Source organism: Parambassis ranga, chromosome 20 (assembly GCF_900634625.1).
Source record: "Parambassis ranga chromosome 20, fParRan2.1, whole genome shotgun sequence".
Classification (NCBI taxonomy): domain Eukaryota; kingdom Metazoa; phylum Chordata; class Actinopteri; family Ambassidae; genus Parambassis; species Parambassis ranga.
In genome coordinates this window covers 8848135-8873195 of record NC_041040.1, presented here as the reverse complement: position 1 = coordinate 8873195, position 25061 = coordinate 8848135, and the positions used below count along the sequence as shown (strand labels likewise).

The 25061-nt window shown below is 41.6% G+C and overlaps 2 protein-coding genes across 3 annotated transcripts; one reads left to right on the top strand and one right to left on the bottom strand.

The window, feature by feature from the left end:
• The first annotated feature begins 12835 nt into the window (after positions 1–12835).
• Positions 12836–16330, top strand: LOC114453488 (beta-1,4-galactosyltransferase 1-like). 2 transcript variants are annotated; one of them, XM_028433405.1, is made up of 3 exons: positions 12836–13133; positions 13490–14060; positions 14528–16330. In XM_028433405.1, exons 2-3 carry the CDS (start codon positions 13662–13664, stop codon positions 15194–15196), a joined length of 1068 nt encoding a protein of 355 aa, XP_028289206.1. In that variant the 5' UTR covers positions 12836–13133; positions 13490–13661; the 3' UTR covers positions 15197–16330. The 2 variants fall into 2 exon arrangements, with proteins under 2 accessions (XP_028289206.1, XP_028289205.1); XM_028433404.1 differs by having other exon boundaries at positions 12836–14060.
• Positions 16331–19172: 2842 nt separating this feature from the next.
• Positions 19173–24045, bottom strand: amer2 (APC membrane recruitment protein 2). Its single transcript, XM_028433481.1, has one exon. It carries the CDS (start codon positions 23826–23828, stop codon positions 21768–21770), a length of 2061 nt encoding a protein of 686 aa, XP_028289282.1. The 5' UTR covers positions 23829–24045; the 3' UTR covers positions 19173–21767.
• Positions 24046–25061: the final 1016 nt, after the last annotated feature.

The following is a 25061-nucleotide window of genomic DNA, read 5'->3' as shown; positions in this document are numbered from 1 at the left end:
TCCTAAACCAGCACCAGAGCCAACGGCCTGCCACTACCGCCTTCACACTTATTGCACCATACACCAGGACTTTAAATTCACACACAAACCAAGGAAAGGCCTGAATATATGAATGCATACAAACTAAAAATCTGTATTATCTAAAGGCAATGGTTTGAGACTATAATCAAAGCCTCCGAATCGAGATTTATTTTTTTAATAAGTGTGGCTACTGTATATGACCCTAATTCCCAGCAAAAATTATACAACACCTTATTTGTGACCAACATTAACTTAGCCATACAGCAACAAAATGTCTATAAATGAAACAAAAAAGTTCTGTTCAAACTTGAATGTTGAATGCACATGGACCAACAGTGGTGTCTTCTTCAAAACAAAAATCACTAGCATGGAGACAGGATCAACAAGAGTCAAATGGCAAATGACACTGTGTACTCTAATTTGAAACAGGTGAGGCGTATTTCTAAAACCAGGTTTTTCCCATTAATTATACTCTTAATGTGAAAAGTCTCTCTCTTACACACACACACACACACATTGGATGGTTTGCAACCAATCACAGAAATTATTAATCTAAGACTAAGAATAAAGAGTAAAACAAAAAAAAAACAACTGAAAGCAGCAGTGTTGCTTGTTTGTCTGTGCTTAATATTCAGCTCAAACCTATGTTGCCTGGCTAATATAAACAAATGTTGTTCTGTTGTTGTGAAAAGTTGTTGTTTAGCTTTGTTTAGTTATCAGACAGCACTTAGGCTGTCTGATGTTACCCATACAATGTGGATTTTTGATACTTTCAGTGACCCTTTCCTCCCCCCCCTCTGAGCTGCCCTGTGCTCTTCCCTGTGTTATGGGACACAAAGGAATCACTGCCTAGAAGCAAAGTCTTCCAGTGTCACTCAACATCCCCTTTCTGTGCACCATGGCAACTTGGCCTTGAACAAATAACGGCTCCTTTGTATTGTTCTGTTCCTGTTATTAAAGCAAAGATGAAAAAGGTAACCATCACAGAGAGCATGTTTTTTATTATTATTATTATTATTATTATTGTCCTAGGTGCTTAAAAGAGCAAAACCACAATATAGATTTAATATGGATACAAACTTTTGGGATGTTCTGTACTCTAAATTGAGTCATCATCGGCAATGCATAAACTGTCTAGTCAGGCTGTTATCTTGTCACTTCTCCTTTAGCTACTTTTTTAATAGAAACTCTTTTAAGTTTCTATGTTTTGAATGCAACTCTTATTTTAAAATCCTCCCATAACTCTTGGACAACCTATAATTTTCTCCACTCTTGTGACACAGAGCAAACTGACATTGCAACTTAAATTTAGTGGAAAGACTTTTGTCCTTTTCTGACAACTGACTCTTGAAGTCCCCTCAATTACTCTTCACTAAACCTGGATTTACAGAAAGACATTTGTCACAAAACTGCAAAAACATCCCTCTCGGAGCAGACGTGTTTAGTGTGTTTTGCTAAATCGCTGTGCCACCCCACAGGATCCGTCTAGTAGTTTGAGGTGCATCACAATCAGCCTAATTGGACAGGTGTTTGCAAGCCATTATGATACTAAACCGTTGTGTCAGTAGAAGGGCCCCAAAACAGCACGATACCCCCCAAAAAACCTGCTGAAGGATTAGCGATGTGGTTAAGATGGGAGGGAAGGCTTTTTACATGTCAGTTGAGAGAAAATAAGATGGGGGGGGAGAGAGAAACACAGAGAGGAAAAAGAAGGAGGGAGATTAAAGAAGAGCAGCGCCCGCAGTGAGAGGTAAGCCACAGTCATCTCTTGTCAGCCACCCCTGGTGGGAGTATGTACCCCACACAGAGAAACAGAGACAGACATTAACACTCCACTCAACCTCAAATGACATTCATTTATGCAAAGAAAAAAAAACTACGGTTAACAACAGTAAACTAACACTTGGTCCTTGTGTATTCTATCAAAACAGTCATGCAAAAATAAGCAGCAGTGTGAACCTGCAGGTTTCTGATTGTGGATTTATAGCTACAGCATATTCTCACATTTGTGAAAATGATTTTACTCAACACATTAATCAATAATGAATCAAACCATCCTGATGACTGAACTCTCTTAGCTGTACTGCTCTTAAGTGTAGACTTCAATGAATCACTTTAGCATTTAGCAAACCATGCCCTGTGTTTTATTAGAGCCAACCAGTGAGGCCTTAGGTCATACAGTAGTCAACCCCCAAAGGGTGAAAGGTCAAAGTAGAAGATCAAAGTTCTCTCCCAAGGGTTATAATCTTATCAGACACACAAGTACACAGTGGCACACACACAAAAGAGCTTCTCTCCACCTGTTATTGGACAAGTCACAAAAGCCTGGGGTGAGACACTCAATGAATAGATCCTTATTGATTTCACCTAAATGGCATGTACTGTAGGGCCTCTCAACAACTCACTCATGCTACAGCGCCCCTACAAGCAACTAACCCCTACCATGCACACACACACACACACAGAAAGCACACACCGCCACTCCCCAACACTACAAGCTCTCCTAAATGACCTCATGAAGTAGGGTGAGGCTCTTCACACATCTACCAACAGTGGTGGAAACAGAGCAAAATACCCCCTCATTGATCGGTTGACAGCACCCAAAGGTCAACAAGGCAGTGTTCTCAGAAGGCTGAATGGTCCACATCAGGCCCTGTTGGCAGCCGATCCGCCAGTGAGAAACTCGTGAGTACTTGAATTAGATGAGTTAAAAGCTGGTGGGCAATTTCAAGCATGGAGAGTCTTTACCTTTTATTCCATTTTGTCTGACTCGTGTTCCGTTTGTTTGATAAGCTGTAGTCTGATCTGCTTCACTAAGTCGATTTTATTTTTGTGATACATCCATGAGACATTATTTTGGCTGTTGTATGGTGCACTTTATTGTGAGATTATTAATCATATAAACCTCACACAATTTGCTTTTTTTACCAGTTACAGACAAACATTGATACTTACTTTACTACCATTGTTTTCTATGCACATTGATTTCCAAAGGTAAACACATCAATCCTTTGTGAGACTGTATTAAACATAAGCAATAGCTAAAGGCTGTGACACAAGACTAGATCTTTTTTTACCCCTGGAAGGAGCCACTTGGTCTTTGGCATGGACATTTTTCACCAAAATACCACCTCATCTCATTGCACACCTCTCCTCCCACAACATACAGCTCACATCCCCCACATCCCACTGTCTTTGTCTTTGCAACTATACAGCACTGTCACATTAAACCTTGCTCTTATGCAGGTTTGTGGCAGGTGAACCAACCAGTTGTAGGTAGATCATCCATCATTATGATAGAGTTATCATATCATATCTTTAAAACAATCTGAAACTCACAGTGGGATTCCAGGCGAGCCACATTTATACACCACCTTATTTTGTGTTTTTGTATGTGAATGAGGTCCTACAGCTCACACACCATGAATTTCTGCATTATTATAATATACAATTTCTGAATAACGTGCATAATCACATGACCCACAAACTGCTTTTGTTCAGATTTTACCAGATGAACATTCAACATCTAATTCACAGTTTTTATGGATTTCATGGCTTTCTGAGATTTCTTTGTGAGGGTGTATGAGCACATGCTAGGACATCTGTACATTGTGTGTGTGTATGTACAGTATGTGTGTCACTGGGGTAATTAGGAATAGGAGGGAGGGAGAGATCAAAGGAGCCACTTTACACCCTCCGTTTCAGTTCTGATGTGTGTGTGTGTCTGTGTGCATGCCTGCCTGTCTGCATGCGTGTTTATGCAAGTGTGTGTGTGTGGTTGTGTGATGATCTCCTCCAAGCTTTGATGCTGTAAGCTCCGCCGGTTAATGTACTACGGATAAAAATACTACACCATGTAATCTGGCATTTATCCCTCGAGAGCAGAAGCCCAAAATGTGACACATGTCAAGAGGAAAGAGGAAGGAAAGGAGAGAAAAGAACAAGTGCAAGAAGGGGGGGAGAAGAGGAGGTAGGAGAGTGTTTCTTCTGTTCTGAGATGATCCAAAGGTTGTCAGTGATTCCACATGTGCAGTTCGTACTAATTATTAGAAATTATTTTAGCACAGTAAAAAACAAAGGGAAGACAGAAACCCAGTTTCTCCTCAGAGATGCACTATGAAGGTGCATGTGCATGTATACAGGAACATACCACAGGAAAGAAAATGAATGTCATTTTTTTTAGCCTAACCCAGACACAAAAGGCTGCCCATTCACTGACCATTGACTTTAACACACCATCACTGGAAAGGTACACAAAATCCATTAGGTCGAGTTTTGTGTACTCTCTTTGAGTAAAGATATTATATGAGTGTGATGCTAAAATAAATGTATTCCCATAAGGGTCACATGTTGTTTATATGCACAGTATGTGTGCCATTACAGCCACTGGTGAAACTCAACTAATGCACTATTATCAACAAGCGTGTGTTTCCTTCCATCATGGCTCTCTCTCGTCCTATTTACAGTGTTATAATGATAGATAACCTCTCAATTATAACCGCCGTTTCTTCCTGGATAAAGCAAACAAAACGCTCTCAAACTAAATAATGTGAACAGCAGCATAACGCATAAATTGACAGTTTATAACCACTATTGTGATACCAATTATCTCTGACTGTGAGCTTAGGCTTTATCAAGCTGGGTCACTTAAAGAAGGCCTGGCTCTGTTCAACCCTACAACACTATTTAAGAACATTTATCAAACTACTATATGACAGTTTAGGCGACAAACATATATGCTATATAACCAAACAAGTGCATCAGTGGATAAAGAACACAACGCTGGAAGTTAAATAAAACAGGCAGCTTCTTACCTTTTCGAGGCGTTGTTGTATCCTAAAACATTTTGTTTGCAGCTGTAGTCCAACTTTTTGTTTGTAGCACGCGATGTAAAAACTCCAGCCAGGTAGTGTTCTTCGGTCTTTCTTTTTACTACCTTGCGTTGTTTTCGTGTCCTGTTGTAACCCTCCATGGCAGCGAGCAGCGTGGAAAGACGCCTGAACTCTGACCTCCTGTTAACCTTCGACCTCACGGGGGAAAAAAATAAATAAATAAACTTTGAAGAGAAAACTCGAAAACTACCATTTTACTTGACACCTGTGCGTTTTCTGATACGTCATGACGTCTGTGTGAGACGTAAGCATGCACGTAAATTATTGTTGAACTTTCCATTGTGGTCATTTCATACAGAGTTACCATGTTTACTAGACAAGACCATGTGACCGCCTCCATCCTATACCGTGTACACTTCATTTTAATAACAAGAGTTTTTAACTATAAACTGTGTAATTAAGCAGGCCGCTTTTAATTGCATCACATAGGAAGAAATAAATGGAAACAGCTCGCTGTCTTTAGATGTGAATTTTAATTATTATTCATTTACACATTTGAATTAAAAAAGGGTTTGTATGAATATTTGAGGAGTTCTCATATTGTTTGCAGCTGTCACACCAAACTCACTTTCACGTATATTGCTGTTCTCACTCTGCAAGACAGAACAGCCATGCAGGCAAACACATGAACACGGAGGTCGATCCACCTAAGATTGAAAGGAAGAGGGTTAACGAAGAGGGAGAGAGCGTGCAAGTGTGTGAGTGTGTGTTTGAGGAAGCCAGTGTGAAACTGAGCAAACAAGTGAGGGAGAGTGAAGCTCAGCTGAGCTACCAATCAGGAATGGGTGAAGAAAATACTGTAGTTAGGAGTGAAGACCATACGTCACCGGGCCCTAATTGAGCTCTTCTCCTTCATCCCCCACTTGCTGCTGACACATTGCCCTAGGGCCTATTGGGGGGAACACCAGCTTCCCGTCACATAGAAAGCGAGAGCGATGGATGATAAGGCGAGCAGAGGATGGCGCTTGTCATTTTTCCTTCCCCGGGTTCTCGCCCCCAGCCCTTGTGACTCACTGTGAGGCTCATGTTTCTCTAACTTTTGAAGAACTCAAGTTGCCAACTCAGCTTCCTCTTAAACACTGCAAATGGCTGTAGACTGAAGGTGAGAGTGGTGTGTGTGTGTGTGACCACAAAACTGTCTCTAGTGTCCAGGTTGGCTTCCATATATGCAGCCAACTATACATTGATGTTTTCTCCGCTAAAAAAAATGCAGATTAATTTCCCACAAAACAAATAAATCAATAAAAATTAGCACCAGCTGCTTCTAGTGACGTCCGATTCAACCTCAATATGATGTGTAATGTCTTCTTGCATTTCAAGTGGCTACTTTTGTTATTATTAGAGATGAAGGTTCATGTCCAAACATGTCTTAGTTAGTTCTTTCTCTGGTTAGACCACCAGTAAAGATAAATACCACCTTTGAGCAGAGTAATGCAGCATGACATTTTTAAGGTCACTAAAATAGACTTTATTTTGACTTTCCCCTCTGTGGTCAGAGAGGCTCTGACAGCAAAGGAAGTCTTCACTTAACTCTCACATTATATAATTTAGCATTTGTAGTCTCTATAGACCATGATATAGAGCAGCAACAGCGTATGGTCCGGGTGGCACCATATTGATCCAGATTAGTGTCATGAAATGTGTAACGTTCACAAAATTGTATGCAAATTTCACAATTAACTGGTAGCTAAAACTGTAAATATACGAAAAAAACTTTAATAAAAAGAGACAAAACCAGAATATTGATGAATTCTTCCACCCATTTTTCATCATTTTGCATCTATGGAGTAAAAGCTGTGGAATGCAAATATATATATGAAAAAACAGATTTTGTCAGGCCATTTGGGCAATGAGAAGCAGGTGGAGTGCAGAGTAAAGTTGAAGAGGTGTGTATGCAAGCACACTCACACCCCCCACATACAGTACAACACACACACACACACAAAGCGCTTTGTTCCCCCGGGTAGACCATGGAGCCGTCAAAACCACTCTGATTTTGAATTAGCTCTGATTGGCTGTCATTGCAGTGTGTCCCACACAGCTGAGACCACTCAAAACCACACACACACACAAACACATACACACTTTTATGGTCTGGGCATCATGTTTCACTAAACTGCTGAGTTCTCCAGGCTGTAACCAGGGCTGTTTTAAGAGCTGTGGTTGAGTGTAAATGTGCATGTGTGTGCGTTCACATCTGTCTATAGGGCTTCAGAAAAATGCGTGTATGCAATATATTCAAATTTTTCAGGTGGTGGGGGCGTATGGATATTTTGTAATGCCTCTTACATCCTGTAAAAGGGCTGCACTAGGAACTTTAAAGCTACACAAACTCACAAATCCAAACCGTGTGAGTCTGTTTTGTGTTGTTTTCTCCTCAGATGTATGTAAGATATTCCTTCTTTTTTAAAGTAATAAGCATGTGATCGGCTAAATCACAGTTATATGGTGCTAAACAGCAGTTTTGCTCATCGAAAACACAAAAGTAATTCTTTACTGTCACTGCAGGCCAAGTATAAAATGTCAGAGCACTTTTTCTGTCTATTTAATTAAGAAATTATACAGGTCTTGCATAAAAAAAATGTCCCACTGACACCACAAGCATGCACACTAAGTAAAATATGGAACCATGAGTCCAAAAAAAGCAGATCCGCCCACCTCCAGAGTGATGCTGCACTGCCAGCAAAGGCTTGTGTGGCTAAATCAGCAGGGGTTTACCAGGGTTGCTAGCTCAGTTTGCGTTGGCTCTCCTTCCAACAAACCTGCTTCTCTGGATACAAACTCAAAATCTGTCTCGCTAAGCATCATTCCTGTTCTCAAACTCAAGGTGGTGGGAACAGCAAAAATAAGCAGTAAGGGGGATGTAAAAAAAAATCTATTAAAATGTTCAAACCAAAGCTGGATTCCATCTATAAAGGCCTCGGGATCACGTTACTCAGAGAACAGCAGCCCATTTATCCATAAGTGTGTTTCAAAACAGAAAGCAGAGCTGTGGTTGAAAGAAGCACACGAGCCATAACACACACAGACACACACATGTATAAATGTGCGATACTGTATCTGTACATATGAGTGTTATTTCAAGGTATTCAAGACAGTGCGGGAACTACAGGTTACACATCACCTTGAGCAAAATCCTTAAATTTTAGTAAGACCACCTAGTATAAGATCATGGCCAACACGATGTCCATGTTTTATAATGAAAGAAACATTGTGTGTGTGTGTAACAGCCTTTAATTCCAAAGCAATGCCGCTCTTATTGCTGATGCATTAACACCATCTAGTGGTAATAAACATGCTTGCACAAATTTAGACAAAAGAGGGATTTTTGCATTAAAGTCAAGCCATATTTTTATTAACATAGCTTTACTGTGCAGAATACTTTCAATGCACAGTTTAAAACTAAAAGGCTGTTTTTCCATCTGCTGAAACAGGAAGCGTTATACTGTTTTAGAACGCCCTAGTTTTTCCAAGTTTTTACTGACATTCAAGCAGGTTAAGTCCACTGTGTAGCTTGAAATGGTACAAAGGTAAATGGTGACCTGCCTGAGTGTTGTGGATGTCATCTTGTATTCTGTTTTTCTTGTTTTATGCTTGATCTCTGTTTATTTTGACATCCTGGTCCTTTGTATTAGTTCTCCTTCCTGCCCTGACCTCTCTTGTTTGTTGTTGTCTCCTGACCTCCCTCATGTGTTCGAGGTGTTGTCTTGTGTTTCCTGTTTTATTTTGAAAGTCCTGTCCTCCTTGTGTACCGGTATTCCGTTGTGTTTTACTTCCTGTGGTTTCTCGCCTTTTGTGATTACCTGCTCCGCCCTGATTGTGTTCACCTGTGTCTTGTCACATTGTCTACTTAAGTCCTGTGCTCCCATTTGTCCTTGTCAGAACGTTTGCCTGCTTACCTTGGTGTCATGTCCTCCATGTTTCCCCCATGTTCCTGATTCCTCCTGTGTCTTACAGTCCTCCTGCCCTTCCATGTGGATTATCCTTATTCTTTGGTTAGTTTTTGCTCATCTTCCTTTTGTCTTTGTTTATACCTTTTGGACTTTGGCTTTTTTTAATAAACGCTCACCTTCTGTTTAACTTTTTGCCTTGAGTCTGCATTTTAAGCTACCTCACATAACACTGAGGTTGAAAAGGACAAGGTAGTGTTAGATAAAATGGAAAAATAATATACATTGCAGGGAACAGAAAGTAGGTCAACACAACTTAAAGGTGATGAAAGTTGGTGCTACCCATCCATACAGATGTTCAAACCTTTCTTGGACTGTGTAGTAGTCTTGGGACACACTACCATACCCTCGTGGGCATTGCTATAAAAATGGTGGGGAAAAGGCAATTAACAAAGGAAGAGACACATTTAAACATGTAGGTCTTTACTACAGAGGAATTGTGAAGAAAGTCAAGGTGTCAGTGAGTTACAGTTTACTGCACTTTCAAAGGGGATTTAGAAACTGGAGGAAACTCTTGACAGGAAGAGGGCTGGCAGACGGAAAGCCACAACAGAATCAGACAAGAAGTTTCTGAGCGTCAACAGCATGTGTCATAGGCGGCTCACAGGACAGGAAGCTGAACAGTGGTCGTACTGAGCTAGTCTTAGTTTCTACAGATTAAGAAAAAGAGGCTTGTCTGGATCATGAAACCCCACCAGTGCACTACTGAACACTGGAAGAAGGTTTTAGAGACTGATGAATCGGTATTTTAAGTCTTCAGTTCATCATGCTTGATTTTTGTATGACATTAACTATCAAACATGGAGGAGGAAGCGTGAGGCTCTGGGGGTGTTTTGCTAGATCCAGGGTCAGTAACTTGTACAGAGTGAGAGGCACACTGAACCAAAATGGCTTCCACAGCATCCTGAGCACTATGTAGCAGCCCCTGGTATGTGCCTAGTTGGTTAGAGGGTTAATCCAAAACAAGATAATGACCCAAATCATACATCCAAGCCATAACCTATGAACTACCTTAGAAATAAAGAAGAAGATGACCAGCACAATCTCCAGACTTAAACTCAATCAAGCTGGTTTGGGATGAATTAGACAGAAGAGTGAAAGTGTTGTGTTGTATTCAAACAAGCAGGGGGCACCAAATGCAGACCAAAACAAAAACCAATCAAAGTTCAACAAAAGATGAGCCCTATTAACATAAAGCCAAAGCTAAGTCCAAACTTAAAACCCAAACACTCCATAAGACTAAACAAACAAAAACCACGAGAGGAACAAAACTAACAAAGTGCCAAAAGATAAATGAATGGAAACACATGAACAAACCAATACTGGAGACAGTGGAAGGAACACACAAATCAACGCAGATGAACTGACAAAGACAATGGGGAGCACAAGACAAGACACAGGTGAGGACAGAGAGGCGGGAAATCAACAAAGAAAGAAAGAATGCCCTGAGTGTGTTCAGCTGTTACATCCCTGAAAGGTGCCTATAGGTCAAAAATGGTTTATTAATTTATTTCATGACTTCCTCAGTTGTTTGTTATATACTTTCATTTCAGAGGTCAATGAGACATTTAACTGGAAAAATATGGGTGTTCTAAAACCTTTGACATGTTTACTTAAAATCGGTGGTTCTTAAATTATAAAATAATAATGTCAGTAGAGGAAACTATTCTTGCTGGTTAAGTATTAAAATGCTTTTGACATTTATAATTGATACCAGAGCACTTTTACAGAGAATTATGATTTAAGCAAACATGTATCATCTTTGTTGGCACTTCTGGTCATTTTCCAGCACTCATGTTAACTCGTGCCAGCATCAACACATTAACCATGTATTACACATAAGTGAAGCAGTAATGAAAATAACATGGAATCTCCCACGTGAACATGGTCAACCACAGTAAATGGTTTAACCAGCAGGGAAAGGAATATTTCAAATGAAGCCCTCGGAAAATTCTTTTTTTTTAACCCTTCCCTTACAGAAATGTTAGTATCAATACTTACAGACACACTCAGCGGGTGGATATGGCAAACACTCTGTAGACGGTTTAGAGAAAATTCCAAGTTGCACTGTCAAAAATGAACACCAACCATTTGATTTATCACCTAAAGAAGTCCATGAGGAGGCGGTGCTCATTCTTTTAACATAGTGAAGAAGTTGGATGCTGAATTCAAACATGGCAGAGGAAGACGTGGAAGATGACCCCTGTCCTGGAGACTACTGACAAGATCCATGACAAAAGAAGTGCTTTTCCACGGGGAAAACTCTCTGACCCCACAAGTCCACAGTGAAGATGACTGCAACCCAGGAATGTTGATTTGAACTTGTGCAGCACAGACCCCATTCACCTGATGCAGACTTCTAAAGGGCTTGTGTGCTCCTCAACTGCTGGATTAAGTACTAAGTAATGTAGAAGGGAAGTAAATGTGGCAGGCTTTCTAAAATTAGACCTCTTCTTTCATAGAGCAAGTACTGTTTGCACAACAACAACAAGCATTGTTAATGTCACGGGTAAGAGAAGAGGAGGCAACCAGAGGCAAACTGGGGTTTAGGAGTTTAGTATGCTAATAACTTTTTAGACTAGGTCTGAAAACAAACTGGTGGTTAATACAATGTTCACAGTAATCAGTGAAACATAAAACTGGCATGACTAAAGGTCTCATTAATGCTGGCAAAGCCGTCTGAAGGGATGGGACAGGCGTGCAGTATGTGTCAAAGATCCTCCTCAGTAAAGAATTATGCTGCTTTTGTGATTGTCCTCTTTCTCTGATCTCGGTCTTTCTTAGCAAGGATCCAGTTTGGATAAACATTTTCTTGAACTCTTTCTGTGCGAGTGCCATCTGAACTCATTACAGGCCAGAGCATCTTGGCTGTTCACAGCGGCCTGAAGAATGAGACAACTTGTCCAGTGTGACTCAGACAACCTGATACCTTGGAGCATGAATTATGTGGTGCTGCCTGTGTTTGTGTCTCTAGAGGTCACTGTTGATGTGGTGTAAGAAAAAAACAACACCTGCTGCTGTTGGAGCTCCTGGATTTAAATTCATACTAGTAGTTCAGCTGGGCCAGTCTTTATGAGTACTTTGAAATGCATATGGGCAAAACCACAAGATTATGACTGGGACCATGTGTCCCATGTCTTGGAGACTGTTTTTCATGACACTGTGCTGTTAAACTACGGTGAGCAATGGCAGCAGAGCCTAGTTAAATGACACCTACGCTTATTTGCTTATTTCTCACATGATATGCTGGCAATGCAAATCTTAGAAGTGCATTTTAGAACTCCAGTTTGGTTTACATAAAATGCATGAACTCCCCATAAGGATGTATTGATGTCTGAACAGGACACAGAGGTATTTAAGATAGAATTTAAACAGTGGCAAGAAACAAACTTCCATTATTAAGTGTCAGTGTCTTGTTTTTTCTTGCTTTAGGTAACGTGACCAATATCTCTGGCTGTTCCTCTTTCTTCTCAAGTTGCATTCTAGAAACACGCTTCATTTGTTTGCATTTGATCACCAGTGTGAATATTAGCTTGGTTCAAAATAAAAAACTTTTTTTAGTCATGCGACTTTAAACACTAGCTGCTTTGTTGTCAGCAGATGTGTCGTATATTGTGTGCTGTGTTCCTCCGTAGCCCCGTTAAACAGTGAACTTTACATTCTGTGTTGCACTCAGTTAAAATGATGAAGGTAATTTTGTATTTTTAATTTGCACTAAAAAATGAATAAGCTTTTATTGGAACTATAAACTGTTCCCACATCACTCCACTAACTCCAGGTGAATCTCAGGTACAGCAGTGTGTGAAATCTGCAAATCTTGACAGGAAGCATACGTAAGACACTTCTCAGAGCTCTGAAGTAGAGGAAGCAAAGCAAACATGGGCGTGATCACTGTAACTGACACCATTCTCATTTGTCAGCATTTACGTATGACCAGTTTCCTCATTTTTAGTGGCACTCCCCTTACAGACCTTGGTTAGTGTGCGCATGAATAGGAAGTCAGCTGAAGTGTAGAATACTTATCAGTGACATTCCAGAAAAAATATTTACTGGAGGCGGAAATACCCTTAGTCTTTTTCCACTTACTAAGCCCTGTTTTTTTTTATGACTTACTGTAAGACGGCATGAGAGTGGCGGTAACAGAAAGAATCTTAGACTGTTTCAAGGACCAAGTGTGGACACGTTTGAACTAAAGGATCTGGCAGAGGACATCTTCGAGGGCTGACAGCTTCTTTTGGGCTCTAAGAGGACTTCCTGACTTGTTATATAGGTAACGTGCAAAGTTTCACCAGGGCCTTGACAAACACAGGCCAGTAGAGGGCCCAGTTTAACAAGATATAGTCACTGGTCTTCTATTTATGCAAGTTTTAACATTGCTGTAGTTTTATTTTTATGTAGTGAATTTAAATGAAAAAGTTTTTTTTTTTTTTGATAATTAAGCAAGTATAACATTCATATATGCATTTTTTATTAAATTACCTGAAAGTACACATTAAAGGAACTAAAGTAGGGAACTGAGAATGGTGTTGTAGACCTGCTCAAAACCACATCAAGCTACTTTAAACAACCAACTAGACTCATTTATTAAAGTAAATGAAAGAAATGCTGATTAATAATTCATCCTAGGTGAGAGGCCCATCCAGATCAGCTGACACGAAACAGGGAAGCGGCTCAAAGAAAATAAAAACCGGTCTGGTTGCTGTTGTCTTTGGAACACCTTTGACTTGCAAAGAGAAATGCAGGTAGCATTGTTGTGAGAGACCTGAGTGGAGAACACTCAACATTAACAGCAGGAAACATGTTGAAGAAACTTTTCAGCTTCGTGGCAGTTTTTGCTCTCCTCAGCCTGGCGTGTTTTGCTCTTTTTTTATTCTACAACAAATATGCAAGTTTCTCTTTTCCCACCATGCAACATTCTGTGGAAAGTAAAAATGGAACTTACTGGGTGCTAAAGCAACATGTTGAGCAGCTGTGGGGAAACGTGAGGGTAAGAAATGTCACCCAAAAAGTGACAGAGAAGACAAACCCAACAACCAAGGCTTTGGAGCGCTGCCCTGACACCCCTCCAAACCTTGTGGGTCCTCTTCTTGTGGAGTTTAATGTTGACCGGACTATGGAACACGCCAGAAAGGCGGCCAATTCTTTTATTCAACAGGGAGGAAGGTACAAGCCGAAAGAATGTATCGCTCAGCAGAAGGTAGGTGAATCAGTTGAGACACAATTTGATAAAATATTTTACTCAAAGAAAAATCTTGCTTTTATTTTCAATTTGGCCCTTTAATTGAAAGTGTAACCTCTTAACAAATCCATGTCCTGGTGGAACTTCCTGCCTTGTTTAGTATGGCTTTTTTTTCTTTTATTTCACTTTCAAATTTTTTATCAAGTATGAATAATCTGATGAAGTTAAAATTGTCGCATGATGGTGCCATGTTGATATGTAAAACAATTGGTCCTATAAGGCCTGCCTTTCCTGTTCAACTTGTCAAAGAACCTTAGAGATTAGAATTTACCCATCATGCATGCAGTGCTTCAGTCAAATGGCAGACACATACTGCACAACAGTTCATTGCTTTATGAATGTTGTTAATTGCACCACTTCTGTGGCAGTGTGGAAAGAGCTTAACACATTATGTTGTATTTAATTCATTCACTTTTTTTGTTCAGGTTGCAATCATCATCCCGTTCCGTAATCGACATGAGCACCTGATCCACTGGCTTTATTACCTTCATCCTATACTGATGAGGCAGCAATTGGACTACTGCGTGTATGTTATCAACCAGGATGGAGAAGGAGTGTTCAACCGGGCTAAACTGATGAATGCAGGCTATATGGAGGCACTCAAAGAATACGACTATGAGTGCTTCGTCTTCTCTGACATCGACCTGGTTCCTCTAGACGACCGTAACCTCTACAGATGCTTTAACAATCCACGACATTTGGCTGTGGCTATGGACAAGTTTAACTACCACTTACCTTACAACACCTATTTTGGTGGGGTGTCTTCATTGTCTAAGGAGCAGTACTTGAAAATTAATGGCTTCCCAAACACTTACTGGGGCTGGGGTGGCGAGGACGACGATATCTACAGACGCGTCATCTTTCGTGGAATGTCCATTTCTCGGCCTGACTCTGTGACTGGAAAGTACAAGATGATTAAACACAATCGAGACAAGCACAACGACCCTAATCCAAAGAATCCTGGCAAACTGAGCCACACCCAATCAACCATGGATCAAGATGGGATTAATACTCTGAAATACACAGTCAAAGATATCAAGAAGGACTTATTGTACACCTTTATCACTGTGGATATTGAAGCTCCACCAAGCTGAAGGAGGATACAAACCGAGAGGCTTGGACTGCTGTTTATGATTGATTCACTGTTGTCAGAGCCTGAGAGGAAGGGAGCCATAACCATTCTGTCTCTGTGTCTGTTTGGAGTGTGGGGTCATGTATGTTTTTCCAGGTGAACTTTACCAATGTGCCGTACTGGAATTCATTTCAGTTTTATTAATTTGCTGTGCCATGCATGAGAGAGAGAGAGAGAGAGAGAGAGAGAGTGAGTGTGTGTGATGCACTTTGCTATTGTATTTGGACTGTCTGTAATAACTTTATAACTTAGCTTTTTTTTTAGTTCACCAGATATGGTGTTTTTGCATGTGGCCTAGTTGTTGTTCAGAGAACGCGTTGAAGGAGGCTGTTACTCTTTAGGGATTGTTTTATGGTCAAACCAGGAAAGAACTGTATGTTCAAGTTTACAGATTACAATGGCCTCACCCACAGAATGTCTGCCTTTTGACTGCAAACATGGAAAATAGAAACTATTACTGCCACTGATGCAAGCACAAATCTGAGATGTATGTGTGAATATGTCATGATGTCTGTCTGTCTCCTGTCTCTGGTGGGACTTTTTTTGACCTGCTGACCAAAGGGGCCTGATTTATTTAATCAAAAATTACTGTCTGGTACCAAGATGCCTGCTGAATTACTTGCCTTTGAGGTAGTTACTATTTCTTTGGTTTCCTCTTCAGATGAAGGTATGCTAGGTGTGAAGATCTTTGTCTTAGAGCAAGCTGACTTTTTCATGCCAAAAAAAAAACTATCCTCAGGGATGCTAATGACAAATACAAGAAAACAATGCTGAGCATTGAGCAATCTACTGTAAATGTTACTATGGATCAAAGCCAGAGTCCATCCCTGTCATTAAATGGTGAGGTGTTTATAGTTTATTTAGTTTTTCTTTTACAATGTATCCTATTTAAAAGCTTCCATTTTTATCAATGTGATACTTAGTGTTTTGATTGTCTTGGGTTACAAATGGTAATAGGACAATTATTTTCGGTGGTAGTAATGAATCATGTATGCTGCATGTATCTTGGCTGCTCTCAGTTACAACCTGTTGCAATGTAAAAGTTACATTCTGTGTTGCTGTTTTGTGAAGTTTCTGACTTCTGCGGTTCAATAAACAACCCAAAGTGACAAACACACTGTCTTTGATATCACTGTACCCTTCTCCCAGCAGGCTTCCACTATATTGCCTTGGATGATGATATCAGGTAACATGAGCTTAAAGCCACAATTTGTTGACACTAAATAATAATAATTAAATATAAATAAAATAAATAACTAAATAATAATTTAGACGCTGACGCTGTTCATTGTTAACTAAAACTTCATTTTCAATGGTCAATGTTACCCATTTTAATTGTTGAAGTCTTGTTTATTTGGGTTTCTAAGAGGCTGTATCGCCTGAAAACATTCTACAGAATTCTAAGCCTACAGATTGTCTGACTGGTTTTGCAAGTACATGGTAACAGGCATATCTGAATATCAGAAAGGGGGTCAGAGAAATATGACCTGATCTGAGTGCCCAGTCAAAAAAATGACACCTTGGAAAGAGTAATTACCCAATATTGACCCATTAAATTCTGTTACACTTTATGATGTTAGTGATGTTACTGACTTTTTAAAGTTTAAAGTTATAATGTTCAATTGGGGAATTCATTTTGGAAAGCTGATACCACTGGTGCATCTCACAATAGTCTCAGCACAAACTAGTCATTGTTAATTTAACATCGGGTTCTAATTTCAGTTTATTGTTCTCTGTATCAGACCGATAACTCAATTATTCTGACCAGAATAATTGAGTTAAATAATAATCTGATCCCTCATCTTGTGATTTATAATCCAGTTAAGTTTTGCTTTGGGTTTGATTTTCCCCCTGTTAGACATGTTGCATTTTTGGAATGTCTCTGTCGTTATCTGTTCAAGATAAAAAAAACAGAATTACAAGTTCTGAGGAGGTTCTTTTAGCATCACACTGCACTGTCTTCCCATTATGAAAAAGCAAGACACACCCATTCACACAGTCAAAAGCCTGCTGGTGAATTATTGACAAGTGGTAGGATTACACAATATTGCCCCGAGAAAACGTGGCGGAGTGAAACCTGTGAAGCATAACAGAGGAAAGAGCAGCACCCAGTGAAACAGAAAATGTTGTGTGTGTGTGTGGTGGTGGTGGTGGTGGTGGCGGGTCCCCTGAGATTTCAGAAATAAAATCTAGAAATGTGTGTAAAGGTCAGTTTAGAGAACAGCATATCAGTCATTGTATTTTTACTTCTCTATTTTCTCTGTCACTGTGTTTTTGGCACAGAAGTCGAGTGTGAGGCAACAATAATTGAACTTCTGTCTGACATCAGGCTGTATTTGCTTGTCCATATCAGCATTTGAGATGTCCTTGTATGTTTGTGTATTTGCATGTTGCTGCTTTCCTGCACCGGTTCAACAACAACCATCACATCTCTCACACTGTGTCAGCAACCCCCACCACCCCCAAACACTCTTCCATCCTCCTTCCTGCCCAGCCCCCTCTTTTCATTGGTTGACCTAGTGGAGTTACTATGGGAACGACTGTAGAGAGGCTGCCATGCAGAATGTGGGGTACAGCGTGTGAATGGTGCTCCATCATCCACACACACACACACATTTATCGAGGCCAGGAAACCCTACCTACCATTGAGATATATTTTAAGTAACAGCATCAGTATGACCTTCAGTTTTCTCTTTCTGTGCAAGCATCTTTCCACCAGCACTGTTTACCTTTGTCTGTATTTTCCAGTTTCAGTTAACAGGTCTGTGCTAAAGTGCCTGCACAAAAATCCCAGGCTGCTCACAGTTAGTGATTGTGTGATCACCCAGTCAGTTTTTTCACACAACGCAAAACTGCTTCCTGGTAAATCGTCATAGCAGAAGTACACCATAGAAACGGTCCTGCCTTTGCCCTGTTGGGCCATATTTAGGATTGTGAAGAATGCTTCCTCATACAAGCACGTTTGAAATTTTCTGACCAAGCCTCAGCTGGTAGATTGCCTTCTTGAAAAACATCCACTGTAATTACTACCTATTACCACATGGATGCTGCCAGGAAGAATAAAACTGATGTCTAAGCGAAACAATCCCTTACTCACACTCGCAAGAAAGCTTATTCACCCACTTTGCATTTCACCATGGCTCCCACCCATGTCCTCCTTTCCACTACACATAAGCTTGTTGTTTACCACGTGAGCTAAATCCTGCATGCATTTCCACCAGATTTATGCATCAAAACAAACGCGGCGGTCCACATCCAAGACCCAAGCAGCAGATTAACGATGAGATCAGCTGATACAGGCACACAGGCACACCCGCATCCACCATCCTCACTGTCAGCATCCCCGGCTTTGATGTACAGGGCTGGTGCGAGTGAGTGTTATGGTCTTACGTAAGGCTTTTATATAAACCTCAGCGAGCAGAAACAGAGGGAGAGCTGGGTAAAGAGGGAGGGGGAACTGCTGCACCATTACAAAGGGGATTCGCACTGCACCAAATCCTCCTCCCCGTGCACATACATCCACAACATATATAAGCCAGCAACATGTGTCTCCATGTGTCTCCGATATTCCCCATGCATCAGCTGCACCATCAGATTAGTTGTCTGTCCCTGTCTCTATGTAGCTTTTCCCTTTTCCCACAAGAGACCAACAGCAGACAATGACACATCCATCGTGCTTTCAGCTCAGCAATCAATACATTGTATTGACAACCTATAACTCCCAAGCCAAGCTAACCTCTCTCAATAAGTGCGATAGCACAACATAAACACCACCATCTGCACAACAAAAGCAGCATCTCTGTTTTTCATATAACCTGCTCCTTAGGGGATTTAAGCCACCAGCATGTGGGGGTAGAACAACAAGAGAGAAGAGCTCTGTCAGTTTGTGTATGTATTTTGGGGTGAATGTGGTTACAAAGAGTCAGGAGCTCATCATCTATCAGAGCAAATACAGCTTTATTCATTAAAAATGAAAGGTGGAAGGATTTCACACTGTAAACAAACAGGCAACATAAAGAAGGAAAACATAAAATGCTTTTTGTCATATCAAACGATCACATGAAAGCCCCAAAATGTGTCATATGAAAGAAAAAGAGAAGTCAAGATGGGGGTAATATGATGGTGGGTGCTGTGAATATGCCAGTGCAATGGATAAAAGGCCATGAAGGTTTAAATTTCATTTATACCATGTAATCCTATGAAGAGGGGAAGAAATGAAATGCAAACTAGAAGGACATCGACTCAGAAAGATGCTAATCAAGACATATGATGCACAATCATTTGTTGTCCAGTTTATAGTGCTAAACAAACCAAAATAAATTGGTTTTCCATTATTTTTGGACTCTCGCAATAATCTACAATAAATTCTTGGTTTTAGCGGAAATCATTTAAAAGTTTGATTGTTGCCCATTTGAATCACCCTGTCACCATTTAATCGTCAGCGCAAAAAATACAACAGAGGCAGAGACCCTTGTGACCTTTAGTCTGCTCTTTATGGCTAACACCGTTCATATTGCAGACCTGGAATCAGGTTACTTCCATGGTCTGCCCCAAGAGGCTGCATGACATCTGAACCCGGAGCAGTGTCATGGATCAATCATTACATTCTAAATGAGATGAAAGGCTATCATGAACTAGATTGACCCTCAAGCGTCATTGTGGTTACAAGATCAGGAGAAAATTCACGTCCTCCTCTTGTGTCTTTTCTTTATCAAAACCCCCATCAGTGAACAATCTACTCCCTGTAACCACTGTATGTCTGACTGAGTCACAGACAAAGGCCTTTCAGGGCTGGAACACACACCCTCATTTTTGAACAAGTGGTGCTTTTCGAGGATTCATACAGACTGTGCAGTAGTTTGTCTTCATTTTTTTTTTAGAGCATGAGGCAGTTGTAAAACAGTAAAAACCACCATTTGTCTTTGTCACCACAAAACAGGGACAAAGAGAAAAAAACAGACCAAGGCAGAAAATAAATGCTGAATGATGATCTACAGTGTACAATGCTGTACATGCTGTACATGCTGAGCTACATTCACTTTCTCACGCAGCTGCGGTGGATCCTGGAATTAGGTTATACAATGTTTACTAGTCCTTATTGGTCAGCTGAATTGGACTTTGTCCCCCCAATTTTTATTTTTTTTTTGCTTTGCATTACAGTATATCCTGGTGCTCTAAAACTGGTTCTCTAAAATCACAGTACTGCCACAAATGTACAGTATGGTAGCAGAGAAGAACAAAAAGGAGAGTGGTGAGAAGCTGGTATGATCACAGTTTAAGATCCGTGCAGTGCTATATAGAAAGGAAGAGGGGGCTTATATGAAAACAATAGGAAATCCAGTGAATCTAATAACTAGAAAAAAATGTTTGCACAGGTGTCCTTTGAGAAGAAAGTTATCCAGTGTAGCTACAAAGAAAGTGTCAAATGTTGAACAGTGTGTGTAAGATCCTTCAGCATTAGATGATGTTCCCTGACCTTTGTGCCTTAGATGTGTGGCACTGCATGCAGAGAGTGAGAGACAGTGTGTGTGTGTGTGTGTGTGTGTGTGTGTGTGTGCATGTGTGTGTGTGTATGTGTGTTTGAAGCATCAGTGCAAGGGATCCTTCCTCGTATTGCGACAGTTTTGCAGGTTTTAGCTGTTAAATAATTAAATAGTTGTAAATCCCAGAGATCCTATGAATGTACTTCCAGTGATGAAGCAGGCTGAAGTCAAACTGAAGTCCATCCACAATTTAAAAAAAAATCAACCAGTCAATAAAGGAGGAGGTGAAAAAGAAATTGATATCGCATGGCCTTTTGCTTGATAGCTCACAGATACAAAATAGGTAATAAAAGTGACTCAAATCTCAGTGTTCATTTGCACATACAGTGTGTGGTCAAAGAGGACCATTTTCAAAAACAGCCAGGCTAAAAATGGTGGGTCTTATCCAGAATATTAGAGACTGTGAAACCAAGACTTTGGCTCTAAAATCAAAGGATTAGGAGGTAATTTGTTACAGATTAGGCAAGATGACAAAATAATAATAATAATAATAATAATAATAATAATAATAATAATAATAATAATAATAATCATCATCATCATAAAGTTGGATTAGGTTAGGTCCTTTTGAGCAAATTGAGTTATGCCATGTGGAATTCCATAAGAACAAAGTTAAAGATAAAAAGGTGCTCTACGTGTTTTTCTTTCAGTCAAAGTTGCTGTAAGCTTTTCCAGGAAATGACAAGGCGACGTAATGTGTCTATGGATTGTCAATAGTCCACCTCCGACATTTCAGTGAAGGCTGTGAAATTTTAACCCAGCTTTTTAGAGTCTCCTTGTGACTTCCATGTGAACAAACCACTTATTCTAGTCTAGCCCATCGTAAGCCAAAAAGGAATGAGAGCTTTAAAGATCTGAGAGGAATTTATAGGCTGTTAACTCTTCAGCTCAACATTTTTCTTGGTCTGGAAAATGTTTTTGGCTCTGCTGAAACAGCACTGTAGTAATAAAGTCTAAAAAGAAGTTAAAGAAAGTCATCCATGATGAAAACTACTTCTTTTGGGCAGTCACCCTTGTTGTGTTACCAGGTTTGTTTCCAGAGCGACGAACAGGCACTCTGGATACAGGGATTCTGGTGCGAGCCGGAGCAGGCGCTTGGGTCTTTGGTGGAGGAGTCTCAGCCTCTAGAACAGAAGACAGGGCTGACTGGCTTACAGAGTGAGGAGGAGAAGGTGGGGTTTGTCTGGTGCTTACTGGGATCTTGGATTCTCGAGGAAGGCTGGTGCTGCCTTTCATTGATCTGAAGGAGGAAGAGGAGGAGGAGGAAGGAGGAGTTGTTTGGGAGGTGGGGCTCAATTTGTATTCAGTTGTTGGAGAAGGAGTGCTGTTTAGATCCCCATCCCTCCCGTGGTCTCCTTCCTCTTCAGGATCATTGTAGAGGTCGTACAGGTGGTCTCCAGAGCAACTGTCACGTGACAGGGCCATCGACTCGTTACGCTGAAGCCCACTCTCGTCAGGTGTTGCTGTGGGTGTTGCTGAGGGTGTGTCCCAGTAACCCTCATCACTTAGTGGCTCTTTTTCACCAGGTGATGTAGGATGGCGGCCATGTGAGTGAGGAAGGGGGGGTTTAGCTGCCCGGCCTCCTGCTCCACCAACCACTGGAATTTTACTGAGTCCTAATGCCTTCACCTGGGGTACCTTTTTGTCTGAGCTCCTGGAGGCTAAAGGATGGTGGCTGCTGGCAGGTGTAGCACGAGGGGGATAAGTGGAAGTGGGGGCATTGGAGGAAGGTTGATGTGACCGGGGCAGTGCAGGCGAGTTGTCTCCTGTGGAAGGTAACATGTGCCATAGTCCCTGCATATCAGCATCATCCACTCCTTCTGGACTTGCCATTTCTTCACCTCCACCCATGTAGGCCACCACACCACTACCAGCAGGGTGCTGCTGCGGGGGAGGAGGTGCCCGTGTTCGGGCTGGAAGGGAGGCAGATGCTGAGGTTGGGGAAAACATAGGCTGAGAGGGCACAGGGGGTTTTGTTGGGGAGCCACGAGATGTGATGCCAACAGCTCTACCAATACTTGCTCCCACACTCCCCCCACCTCCCCCACTGCTGCTGCTGCTGGTGCCACTGCCCCCATTACCCGCTGGCCCCTCTTCATCAGCGTCAGCAATAATGTCACCACAGCCTGTGAGTGAATCAAAGCTCTTAAGCGATGTGACGTCAGTGAAGAGGAGAGAGCAGAGTCGGTCCACTGAAGGCTCTGAGGGTGGGTCACCTGTGCTGCAGCGATCCAAAGGGGGCGTAGCAAGGGAAGGGGTAAGGCTGGAAATGGAGGCTTTGGCTTTCTGAATGGCAGGATGTAATGGAGAGTCTGTGGGTGTGTAAGGAAAGGGGGAATCTGGCTCACCAGATAGTCCTGACATGGCAACACAGTGTGGAGGTGTCATGGTAACACTAGTGGTGGGAGTCTCTGGTGCTTGAAGGTTAGATGCTGCTTCGGCATTCCCACAGTCTTCTTGGTGATGATGCGGAGGTGGTTCAAGGGTGAGCGTAATATCCTTAACCTTATCAGACTCAGCATTATCCCCATCCTTTTCCTTCTTACCTTCCACATCTTCAGCTTCCTCATTTGTTTTCTCTTTACGTCTCCATCGCATGCTGCTAAAAAATCCCTTCAGGCCCCTCCCTCTTCTGACAAGCCCCGCCCCTCCATTTTCACTCGACCTAAAACTCCCACGTCGAAGAAGAGAGAAGAAACTCAGCGATTTGCTTAGAGACCTCACCGGTCCTGCCTCCAGGCCTCCAAGTCCCTCCCCTCTCTGTCCATCAGCATCGTTGTTGGAGCTTGTTAGTCCATCGTGCGTTTTGCTCCTCACAAGCTCCACCGATGCTGCTGAGCTGTTTCCATTCAAAGAATTCCCATTGTCTGAATTCCCGTTGTTTCCGCTGTTTGTGGCCCCTTTGTTCCTGAAGGAGAAGAAGCTGGCCATCCCAGAGCCAGTGCGTCGCTTTCCGAAGAGTTTGAAGGCAGCTTTGTTGATCTTCCCCGTAGGCTGGGGGTCACACTGAGGGGCCACAGGAGGCTCCACACACTCCGATTGCACCTCCATTATCTAGCACTCTTTTGCTCCCACTCTACCGTCTCACTTGAGCTCTCTAGCTGCCTTTCTGTCCCTTCTCTTTCTGGCCACACATACACTCACCCTTACCCTTTCTCTCTCTCTCTCGCTCTCCCTCCACCCTGCTGCCTGGTGCTCTTTCACTCCCACTCTGACTTGCTCTAATGCCTGCCTGCTGGTTTTCTCTGTCTGCCTCTCTCCCCTCCCTCTCTTTCTTTCTCTCTCTCTCTCACACAGGCAAACACACGCATGCTGGGTGCTGCTCCTCACTGTATCCATGGCAACTGGGTGGGCTAAGCAGCTTTCGTCAACGTTGGCGGGGCGCCAGTGTCTGTCCTCCAGTCCCTCCCCCATCCTCTTCCTTCTCTCTTTCTCCACCTTGCCTGTCACTGATGCACTGTTCCCTCTTTCTTCTGTTTATCGGTTGAAAATCCAAAGGTTCACTGCTCCAATCCCTGTTCCTGTGTGTTTTGTGCGGTGTGTGCTCCAGGGTGTTCAGCAAATAAGTCAACACCCACTGATGCATTGTGATGGATTAGACATGAGTTCACTATGTTTATGTGCATTTTCTCAATGGGTCATGAGACAGGATGGAACGGCTGTTATATAGACAGCTCGCATACTTGTTTGGATTTGATCTTTATGCACATGTCATGGGCTTGAATGCGGGGAAAATCTGTAAAGTGACAGCTGACCTCTGAACAACTCAACTTTTTGTATATGAACTTTTTTGTGTGTTTCTACATGACCCGGTGAGGTAAGGCATGCCAGTCTTTGGGCAAACAGTTGCTTGACATTATAAATGCTTTAGTATTACTCACTTTATCCATTTGTGTGCAGCTCTATGTGTGTGTGAGCGTGAAAAAGCTCAAAGTAAATTAAAATAAGCCCATAAGAAGCCTGAATTAAGGGACTCAAATACAAGACCTGCTGATCAACAGTATGAGTGGGTTTAAGCTGGGATATGGATTTACAATAAACATTTCACACATACCAACATGTTGCCACTATACTTCACAGGACATGGACTATTTCTAGGAGTTTTACTCCAAACATTTAAAATAAAAAGGAATTACATGAAAATCCACTGTGTGTCCACAAAATGACTGTGTGGTGTGAACAGATTAACGTCCCCACAACAAGTTTGGGCCAGACATATAGGCCATATGGCCCTGAGATCTCCTCCATATGGATGCATGGGGCCAGGTGTCTGAGAGCTATGAC